This window comes from Brachypodium distachyon, chromosome 3 (genome assembly GCF_000005505.3).
Source record: "Brachypodium distachyon strain Bd21 chromosome 3, Brachypodium_distachyon_v3.0, whole genome shotgun sequence".
Taxonomy (NCBI): Eukaryota; Viridiplantae; Streptophyta; class Magnoliopsida; order Poales; family Poaceae; genus Brachypodium; species Brachypodium distachyon.
Window position 1 is genome coordinate 37871289 of NC_016133.3, and position 11721 is coordinate 37883009.

An 11721-nucleotide genomic window follows, 5' to 3' on the forward strand; every position below is an offset into this window, starting at 1 on the left:
TCCATCAGGTAATATTAGATACTAGTTTAGTTTCTATACTGCGCCACAGCACCAAATAATTGGACAAAATACAAATAGGGCTTGGAAGATGTTTTTTTTAGGTCACATTCGGGTTGAATCCAAGCTCAGGCAAAATATTTTAACAACAAAAAATTTGGCCAAGTGTATTGATTGCCGGCAAATACTGAGGGAAAACTAAACGACAAAAAAGCTTGTCTTGCAGAAGGTTGACTGCTATCCAAACAAAACTTTGGTCATGCTTCGGTAAGATAAACTTTGGTCATTCACGTCGCATGAGTTACAGCAGCCCTCAAATTTCTGGTAAGTTCAGGGTTATTTCTTTCCGACTATCACAAAAAGAATTACAATATAAGAAACAAATCTGAAGTAAATTAAGAACCCTGTTTGAGCTATCAGCAGGTACGTGCCATATGAGAAGAGAAGAGCTCTTGGTCGCGCAGTTCTTTCCTTTTTGGTTCTACAACACATTCTTTGCTTCAGCATGTATGAGTGTGGGCTGCAAAATTTGGCCAGATAATTTCACCTGCTGCCCTTCCCTTTGGGTTTCCCCTTCCCTTTTGCTTTCCCAAACCCGTTCCCATTTCCTTTTCTGCTCCCTTTACCATCCGGTTTTCTGTTTTTCTGGAATTTACCATCTCTTCCGGACCCATCGGGCCTCTTGTTTTTCTGGAATTTACCAGGAAATTTACCATCCTTTGCAGATTTCTCTTTCATGCGCATATTTTGCATTGCCTTTTGCTGCCTGCCCTTCTGCATCTGCTGCGGATTTCTTATCTCAGATGGCACGTCCGCATTTGGTATAGACCAACGCCCACGGCCAGCTGCAGGGTGTCTTCTGTTTCCTCTTTGATAGCCACCTGTAAAAGGCAATACCATCAGGCAGTGTTACTGGTACATATGGTTTTGACACTACATAAGTTGAGAACTGTTACACTGCTAAATTGAACAGTACACAATCCAAGCTAAATACAACTGTGGCGACATATGAAGAGAAAGAGATAATTCAAGAGGATACAAACAGACAAGACAAAACTAGTATAGCATGTGGTTTCAAGGCTTGCTCCGTTCCGCTGTTAATTACTGGTCCCAATTGGCTGGTGGAGTGAACTATGGTCAACATTCTTTCACAAGCGAGTTTCCTTATCTAAACTCTCAGGTTTTCATTATACCTCAAATAATGCAAGTCCAATAATTTCTACAAAATGCGTAGCACAACTAAATGGGATGGCTTAGGTGCAGGCCACTGCAAAAGGTGCAAGCACAACAATTTCCTGGTAGGTTTCCACGCAATAAAAATTAAATACTTGATAATAGCCCATGAAAAAAAGACAATCAACTACTTTGTCAGAAAAAAAAGTGGCTTTACCCAGCTGTCCTTTTCTGAGCTCTGGTGCCAGGTCCACATGTCACAAATACAAATTTAAAACGAATCAAGTTAAGAAGATTCTAAATCACCTATGGCCTACAAATTTAAAACGAACCAAGCGTAATGAGCAATTAAACAGACGGCTGTTATAACGGGGGGGGGGGGGGGGGTGGGGGTGGGGGTGGAGGGGCTTTCTTGCAGCTTCTTGGCACTGGCACTGGCTGGGAGCAGCAACACGCCACCACAAGCTACAAAAGGTGAGGATATCATGCATTTCCACTAGAACAATAGGACAGATAGGATATATGCACGCACAGGCTGCAGATTCTAAGCAAAACTTTTCTTTCCATTGCAGGAGATGTCAGCGGCCACATGTGCGCACTCCACTCGCTAGCCATCATGTCTATGAAGCCCTAACCAGATTCTCACTGAACACAAGGTGCGTGTGGAAAAGACAACTTGGAGCGCGAGATCAGCGTCGTGCATAGTGGCGAAGGGCACGATGCAGATGTAGGGCACCGAGCTGGTGAATCTGACTGGCATGAACTGGAGAGGGTAGATGGCAAGCAACGACTATGCTGTCAGGTTGGACATGTCGCCTGAATCAGGCTGACCATCTGCCTGCGAGAGCATGCAGGCCAGGACAGAGAAAGGGAAGGAGGGGGGTGAAGATGGGGGAAAAGGTGGAGAGGCAAAATGGAGGCTAAAGGTGGCAATCTCGCCCACAGGTAAAGGCGCCCATGGATACCCGACCCGAATGGGTAGGGTATGGGTCGCCAATTTCGGCCATGGGTAACCTGGTTAGCCATGGGCAGGGTATGGGTGTAACTTCATACACATGGATACCCTCGCCCGATTAAATTTATTTTTTGAATAAATATTAGTTTTTCATTCTTTACAACACATCACTATTAGCCGTTCTGCAAATCTGCATCAATCAACAAATACTATAAACATTGCTGCAAAACAAAGTTGAAGACCTAACCTAACGGACCAACTCCTAGGTCCTAGCCAAACTAAACCCAACACAGCAGCCCAGCCTTACCTAGCCCAAGTGCCACTCCAATGCCTCCCAATGGTAGTATCCCTAGCGTAGGCAGTATCGATGCTTCGTTCTCCTCCCTCCGTCCCTCTCCCTCTCAGAGTTTAGCCCAATGCAGAGCCTTTCAAGTCTCAAGAAACTGCAGATTCCCACTCCCGTCCAGAAATCCCGATGCCTCCTCACCTATCATCTTCCCAATCCCGTCCGTTCTCCAGCCATGTAAATCCAGTCGGTCCGGCAAGGAGCCGCTGCTGGACAGGGGCAGAGCAGGGGCTGCCCGCCGACTTGTCGACTCGGAGCAAGCGAAGTGGGGTGCAGGGGCTTCCTTTCCCGATGGGTACCAGATCGGTTCGGGTAACCCGTCTAGTTTGGGTATGGGTCTGGATGAGGACCCATGGGCAGCTTCGTGGGCGGATGATGATCATGCAAATGGGTTCGGGTATGGTTTAGGTCGACCCAGCTAAACCCGACCCGACTGCCATCTTTAATGGAGGCATGCAGGTCTACCATTTTATTTTGTCTCACACAACTGAATTGTTTTGCCAAGCCATCTTCCACCCTAGTAACTTACGTTATCTGAGAGTCGACTGGACTAGCAGTGCAAAGAGACACAAGTTCAGGCAGCCCAAAATGTAATTTACAAGTTTGGAAAGTAAATGAAAAAGGCATGCAACTTAGGGAGCTCTAATGTAATTTACTTTGGGTATATGAAGAAAAATCAGATCGAGTGTGTAAATAAGCAATCTGCAAAATAGGACCAATCCCCCTTGCATGTTTTAACTCACTGAGTGTGTAAATGCTCACACACCTTCAATGTATTTCTTTTTGACAAAATAGATAATGTGTTAAACATGCCAAACTGCAAAACTGACATGCTAACCAGATATGTATTTTTTGGACAGCCACTGTGAAAGAACAGAAAAGCTAAAACAAAATTTAATGGGCTGGGTAATCAAATAGAGCTTATGGATGGTATGCCCAGAAAGAGAATGTTAGTTAACAAACAAAATTACAAGATTTATAATTACATGATATTGATGAACTACAACGAGCTTCCTAAAAGCTGATGTCAAAACAAACAAGGCAACTGCATGTGATACACAGGATAAGTCAAGCAGATTACCTGGCGTGGATGGGGCCCCTTCTCTAAAGTCACCATCTTTTCCGCCAGAATTAATTGCTCTATGTGATTTCTGCTGCCATTTCTTATAGATATCTTGGCTCGCGGCCTTTGACTTTGCAGTTCTTTCCGTTTTAATCTAGTAATAATAGTAGAAACAAAAAGGTTAATTTTTTTTAGCAAACTGCTCATCTAGACTAATTAAGCAAGACATCTCTACAGAAACAACCTAGGTACAGAGTAGAGCGTGATGTACAATTTCTATGTCAAACACAAGACTAATGATTGTCTTGGGAGAGTTGGAGTAAATGGTACGCATTAGCAAACGATATTGCCATCATTAGCACTAAACCCAAGTAATCATGCTAATATCATTTAGATATGTGTGTAGCAGTCTTAATTCCAATTTTCATATTAATTGATATCAGAGCAGAATCTGATGTTAGTTATCGGAGCATAATTTGGGTTAATTTGATATATGCCACTGCATTCAAATTTTAAATCAGCATTGTATCAGGGCAGAATCATGCTGTTAGTAATCATTCAAATTAGTTACCATTCATTGATGCTAGTGTTGACCATTGGTTCCAGTTGGACACACTCTTGTTGCAAAACTACATTTCATGTTCTACCATAATAGTGCAATTCCGTGTAGCTCAGATAGGCTTGCAATACCAATCATGGCATCAACATATATTCTTAAGCGCAAATACTACTTATAATAGTTAGTTCCGGTTCAAGTTAACAGGCAAATAACACCCAAACTTCCAAGAAAAGTTGCAACTGGCCAGATGCATATTTTATGTCTGGAGGGGAAAACAAATGAGCTACTGACATCTAATTTATGCAATCAAATTAGGACAATCACAATTTGCAGAAATCTAGCAACAGTAGCATTCTTTTAGACAAATAGTAATAGTGGAATCTCAATCGTCTTCTAAAACATGACAGAACACATAGTAAGTACAAGATCTACCTTTCCTGAAGCAGTGACACGATCCCCACTATTCAACTTGACAAACTTGTTCTGCAATAGTAGAATAAATACCATGACTAAGTGTGAAATTCTATATTGCAGATCAATGTCGCTAGGAAAAATTATACCTTCATCCAGTGATATCTAGTTTTCTGGGATTGCATTCCAGAAGTTTCATCATCAACTAAGTCAAGGACAGCAGCGTCCAATCTGCACGGCAACATTAAGCTTAATCCAGAGCAACACAGGGATATGACTAATAACACATTTCATGGATTGGAGAAAAGATGGATAAGAAAACTATTGTTCAACCGAAATATCAGACGAAACTTATTAGATTAAATACAGGAGACCCCACTCAGCATTATTTTTTAGTAAGAATAAGTTCTGGTGTAATTTTGACTGAATCATGCTGGAGCGAGGGGAAGATTAACTGTCATTAAAGCAACCTGTGTTAATGGATATTTTGTAAAGAACCAGCTGTGCCAACATCATATGATACGACTTTTAATAAAAACCAGGGATAATAGAACACATGGCAAGCAACCATCTGACGTACTGGCAGACTCTATGCCAGACAGAAAAATAAGTACTCTCATGCTAATTTAACAAAACCTTGATGTTTATGATTATATAAGACAACAATCTACCATTAATATATTAGTCTTGTTTCAAACTCCGGTGTTCTTATCCCTATTCCCTATAACCAGTATATTTCCCAGTAAATATACTGATCATTTTCTATGGAAAATTGGCGATTTATAGTTATCAAGTGCAGTGGTACACTTCCACATCAACAAATAGAGTAAATTATATACTAGGAATTGTATGCATCATACCTATCTTGAACAAATCCTTCATTACCCTTCACTGACAACCCAGCTTCTGAATGCTGAGGAAAAGAATAATGAGATCAATATGGAGAAATGTTACATCAAGCAGCTGTCACTTAAGAAGTTCAATAAGTGACACAAGCAATAATTGTGAAGGATATTTCTCTTTAAACTGCATACTTGGTTTTGAGGAACTGAACTTATGTAGTAATCCTCATCTCTAAAGCTCTGTGACTTCCGCTTCTTACCACAAACTTCTGAAAAAGATAGAATATGTAAACTATTATAATCACCATATCAAGTTGAGAATGAAATCCTCCTGGAATACTGTTGAAGAACTCAAGATGAACGACGTTGATACAGCAATGACAGGCACTGAAATCACTACACCTCAAGAAGGGGAAAAATGCTGACCTTTTGTCTCCCAGTTTGAAATGTTCTCCGCCTCTTCTTCCTGCAGAAAAATATGAATAAGTGCATAAATCACTGCACAAAGCATAAGAACAGAGTACCACTTTCAAAGTAGCACTTGCAGACGAACAAATAAAGGTAGGCTCATATCATCATATTAATGGCATATTGACCGACCATCAATTATTACACTTTAGGGGATTAACTATTCTAAAAATATGTCTAATAGAACATATACACAGAATGGATGCGTGGTGTCTCGCATAGTAGTGCTACCATATAATTTGTCAGTTAGTCCAAATAATCAGCATCAGACTGTACAATCACTATTAGGTGCATACCCAAACAAGTATCATTTACCATTAGAACACTAAGCTATAAAACTAAAGAGCTAACTTACAAATGCATCATCCACTACGAGGCCTAATTGATGCATCTGCTACGCATTTCATCTAAAAGTACATGAATAAATATCGTCCTATTGTCCGTCCACATAAAGTTGAACTGCTGACCTACTCAGACTAATCGTTAAAAGCATTCCGTTAGAAGTAAACATTCCAAACCAACATATTATTCTCTAAAAAAACATACTAAAGAACATCACAACCAAGATCATCATCCGCAAATTTCAGAACACAAAAGATGCATGTCCACAGTTTTAAATAAAACAAACACGCATAACTAATGTACATGAGCCTTGTTTGAGTCCACACAAAGACAAAATTCACGAAACAATGTTGACTTTCTAGGCCAGTGCAATATACACTCTTGCTTTTCAGCATATAAAGAAATGAATTCTCCAGTTAATCTATTTTGTTCCAAGCGTCTTTGCTGCAAAATCAATCTTTTCTGGATTACTTGATCCATAAAAATTTCAAATTATCAGGTACTTCAAATTAGTATAACCTACAAGATCTGATTCAAGACCTTCCGTTAGTCTGTTCTATAATAACTACTCCGTCCGATCCTAAATTGTTGTCGAAATATTACATGTATCTAGACGTTTTTTAAGAATAGATACATCCATATTTAGGCAAATTTGAGTCAAGAATTTAGGATCAGAGGGAGTACATAACATTGTCATATCTTGCATTTTCAAGGTACATTAAATGTATGAATTAAGTTTTATAAGTACTACATATCTCAGTGGTGGTTTGCAACCTGCTATGTTCTCATGTTTAGTTGGGAATAAAAAAAGATATGACTTCAGAGTAATAATGACCTTTGTCGCCAGATCACCAGAATTCTTCTCATGCACTAAATTTATGATACCCTCATGGACTTCTCTTTTCTTCTTCATAACATCTAGCCATTGATTACTACCCTGCAAGCAAGACAACATGATCATATTAGTTTTAAGAGATATGGTAACACACATTTCTGTAATGTTTGCCTGAACTACATTTGAAATGCCTATAATCATATGAATGGTAAGTTTCAGGATTAATCAAGTATTCAAATCAGATATAACAGAATACTGGCTTCATGTTGCAGATGTAGCAGAATAACCTAAGACTATGATGCTGAAAATTCTCAGAAGAAAAAAGAAGAAGCAATTCATTACTTTAGAACTTCTTGATTTAGCAGCTTCGCCTTCAGCCTCTAGAATAGTCTGCTTTGGCCTGATATTCATTAATTAAGGACAAAAAACAACAATTAGATGATACAAAATTGAGCAAACACAAGCAAAGTAAAGAATTGCTAGCTAAAGCAACTACCTAAATGATTTCAGGCGCTCCGAGAATGCAAGAGCTGATATCTCATCTGATCTAAGAACATCTCTAAAAATTGGATGGAGACCTTCACGAGGAAAATCTTTCGCCCTTCTAATAGATTCCTTTGAAGGCATAGCACGAGTCTTCAGGTACAAACGGAAAGCATTAGCACATGGCTTTTCCAATGCAATCAGATCAGTGCATCCGTTAATGACTTCTTTTACCCCATCAGAACAAAGATCAATGATTGTCTGAGGAAAGCGGCCATATACGGTTTCACCATTAGCAAGAGATTGGTCGATTTTCAAATTCATTCCATCCATGTCTTTCAACAGTTCCTCCTCTGTTGGAGCAGGTCTAAGAGGCTTCGACAGAAAGAGATGTAGGTCCAATAAAAATGGCATGTCCTCTGAAGTGACAAATGAATACGCTGTACCAGTTCTACCTTGCCGAGCTACTCGACCAACTCTATGAACAAATAACTTGGGTTTTGCAGGAAAGTCCCAATTCACCACATTGTCAAGCAATGGAATATCCAAGCCCCTTGCAGCAACATCTGTCACAATAAGTAGCATGGTCTTCTTTGCTCTGAATTTTGAAATATGAATATTGCGGGCTTCTTGATCCATAGCACCATAGGAAAGGGAAGGTTCTAAGCCCTCCTCTCGGAAAAGAATATTCAAGAACTCAACATGATACTTCGTTGAAACAAATATCATTGTCTGCTCCTCAGAGCTGATCCGCTCCCTGACCAGATACAGTAAAGCAGCTAGTTTCTCTTCCTGACGCAGTGTCAAAAAGACAAGCTTTAGATCAGGGCTTATCTTTTTATCCACATCAAGTCTTAAAACTTGAGGATCACGTAGGCCAGCTTTTGCGAATTCAGCGAGGGCTTTTGGCATAGTAGCACTGAAGAGCAATGTTTGGCGTGTATCACTCAGCTTCTGTAGAATTGTGTGCAATTGCTCGGCGAACCCCAAGCTAAACAGGGAATCCGCTTCATCAAACACAACATATTCTACTGACCGCAGTGACAAGTCATTAACCATTGTCAAAATGTGCACTAACCTACCAGGTGTTGCAATAATGATATCAGGATTATCTGCCAATATCTCAAATTGACTGTCTATGCTACCTCCACCAACAATTGCTTCAGTTTTTAGACCTACAGAAAGGCAAAGGTATGTAGTTCATTAGCACTGTTATCATTTGCAGTTGCAAATGCACAATCCAGAAAGCGAGAAAATAATATTCAAGTTATTATGAGGATTCAGTCACCGTTAACAGTTTACTCAAACATTATGTTTTGCATGACTTGAAGTCACAAATGGACTCATATAGTGACTTAATGTATGAAAATACAAGATTAATTTTACATACATGAAACTCCGGGTGGAACAACCAGTGACATGAAGTAGTATGGGAACGACCATACTGGTGCTACACACATGCTATCAACTCTTTTATCCCATGCATACATAACTGATATTGATATGTCACCTTAAAGCATCATAACCAGGTTTCATAGACGCACGGCAATGCCGAACGCAAACCACTCTAACCAATAAACATAGGCTGCTCTAAATACCAATCATCATCTATACCTGAATAGTTACAACCCACAGTGTATTTTCCTAAAATCTCCTTAAGCTACATTATCAAGTAATAAACCATGGATTTATTTCTGACCTATCATATTAGTACATGCTTCACATGCTTACATAGTTTTAAGAATTTATCATGCGAAAACCTCCTATATTTGGGGCACATTGTTTTCAGCGGGTGCTTAATATTTTTTTCTTATTTTGTATCGTGCACGTGCATCCCCGCAACAATGTGTGGTGCATTGTCTTGTATCACAAAACGTCAAGGCCTCCAGTAGCCACTACAGCTGAAAGAAGAAACTGCGAACCTAGGCTCAACTGTTACACGAATCACAGTACAAATAATGTAAAAACATAGCATGAATAGGGGCGCGGAGTATTCACCGGTGAACTTCCCCAGCTGGTGGGCGAACTTGAGCGTCTGCATAGCGAGGTCGCGGGTAGGGGAGAGGATGAGAGCGCGTATGCCAGCGCCGGGGTCGCGGCGGCGGAGGCGCTGGAGCATGGGCACCAGGAAGGCAGCGGTCTTCCCGGACCCAGTGCGAGCCATGGCGGCGACGTCGAGCCCGGCAAGGATGAGCGGCATCGCCTTGCGCTGGATCGGCGTGGGCACGCGGTACCCCTTGTGGCGCACCCCGCGGTACACCTCCTCGCACAGCCCCATCGACTCGAACCCGCCAGACTTGGGCTTCTTATGCGCTGCCTGCGCCGCCTTCTTCTTCCCCGCCGCCTTCGACTTCATCTGCGGCCGCCGCCGCGGCCTGTGCTCCCCTGACGAGGCGGCGCCGTCCATGGAGGGTTTCGACTTGCTGCTAGACGTTGAGGGGGTGAGGCGCGCCATAGGGTGGGTCGGTGGGAGGCGGAGGGGGAGGAGACGAGAGATGGACGGGTTTAGAGCTTTAGGTCTCAGCCGCGGCGGCGAGATGGTCGAGGAGGAGGAGTTTAGCCCGTAGTTAACTTGCGCCGTTGCGCTATGGTGACGGTGACTTGGCAGGCCGAACTAGGCTCCTATGGGCTGAAGGAGAACAGCTCCAATAGAAATTTTATCAGGGAGCGGCCCATACTATTCGAATACTATGATGCCTATGGGGCTATGGGCGGATACTTTATGGTCGCAATCGGCTCCAGGTTCTACAGCCTGGAAGCCGTAGAATCTGCTCCTAACAGCCAGATTCTAAAATTGGATTTTGTGGAGCGCTGCTTGAAGATGAACTAGCGACGAGAAACTACAAAATCGGTGCTTCTTCCAGCTAGCTGCAGCCCCAAACGGATCATTTACTACAATGCCTTTCCACCAAACCACATATAACATACTAAATGCCACAAAACGGTTCGTTCTTTTCCTTTTTCTGGCCCAAACACCTACCCTATCGGTCTGCCCCAATCTGCCCGACTTCCTGCTCCTGTGCGGTCGTGCGCCCCTGCCTCTCCGACCTCCAGCCGCTGCCACTCCTCCGGCGGATCTCCGGCCCCCGGTTCCGTAGATCTCCTTCGTCCGGAGGAACCTACCTATCCTGAGCCGCCGCTGGAAACTCCCATGCCCCAACCTGGGCGCCGCCCTCCTCTGCACATCGCCGCCGCTCAGCTGTGGCTACCCGCTCGTCGGCGTGGAACGGAGCCGCCCCGAGCTCTTGAGGTGCGGACGAGCCTGATCCCGGACTTGCTGCTCCCGTGCGGCCGTGCTCCCTGCTTCTATGAGGCCCTCCCTCCCCCCCCCCCCCCCTCTCTCTCTCTCGTCCGAACTCTCTTCTGTGCTCCTTCTCTCTCCCGATGTCTGGCTGCCTACTATGCACTAATCTAAGGTGTATCTACTAATCAATTGTTAAGCATTAATCTAAGGTATATACGCAAGCACTAATCTAAGGTGTATGTGCTAATGAATTTTTAGCAGAACCCAAGGTGTACCCACTAATCAATTATTGTCTGATATTTGTGAAACTTCACTAATCTAAGATGTACTCCTATATTATTTAATAACCATGCATCCCCATCTTGATGGAGTGAAAAATGATGCATGCAGGAAAAAACAACTCTTAAACAACTAATTTACGCTTATCAACACTAATTTACAGTTAAAATAGTACACAACACTAATTTGCAGTTAAAATAGTACATTCAACACTAATACCAAATCTACAAAACTATAGGGTCGTTCAGGTCATTTCAGCACATTGTAGCTGCAGCTGCAGTCGGACCAGCCGCACAAACAAACAGGCATCAGACAACTCCAACCTTTCAGCTGCAACTGATAGCCACAGCTAATTCTGGAATCTGCAGCCGTAGAATCTGCAGTTATGGAGCTGCAGCCCAAACAAACACAACCTAAAAAGAGTGGGAGAAATTTGTGAAAACTCCACGATGACTCATGAATGTTTTACTCCCACTCTTTAAATACAACTCTGTTTTGATTCACCGCTCGATTTTAAAGTTTGACCACAAGTTGATTATAGCTCCCAACTCTTTAACAAGTAACATAAATTTACCAAAAAAAATACAAGTAAGATAATTCACACATCATCAAATCACAACTTAATAAAGTATGAACAAACCTCCATGACCTAGTTCACATGACATATGTCACAACAACAGGTATCACAATATTACGCTACAGTATGACACAAGAACAATAATAT

The 11721-nt window shown here is 42.1% G+C and overlaps 1 protein-coding gene across 1 annotated transcript; it reads right to left on the reverse strand.

Annotated features, from left to right (window-relative positions):
• Positions 1-212: 212 nt before the first annotated feature.
• Positions 213-10054, reverse strand: LOC100841963 (DEAD-box ATP-dependent RNA helicase 29). The gene is made up of 11 exons (XM_003574435.4): positions 9473-10054; positions 7488-8649; positions 7334-7391; positions 6992-7093; positions 5773-5812; positions 5539-5615; positions 5365-5417; positions 4654-4735; positions 4526-4576; positions 3553-3688; positions 213-878 (listed from the first exon to the last, which is right to left on the reverse strand). Exons 1-11 carry the CDS (start codon positions 9927-9929, stop codon positions 541-543), a joined length of 2556 nt encoding a protein of 851 aa, XP_003574483.1. The 5' UTR covers positions 9930-10054; the 3' UTR covers positions 213-540.
• Positions 10055-11721: the final 1667 nt, after the last annotated feature.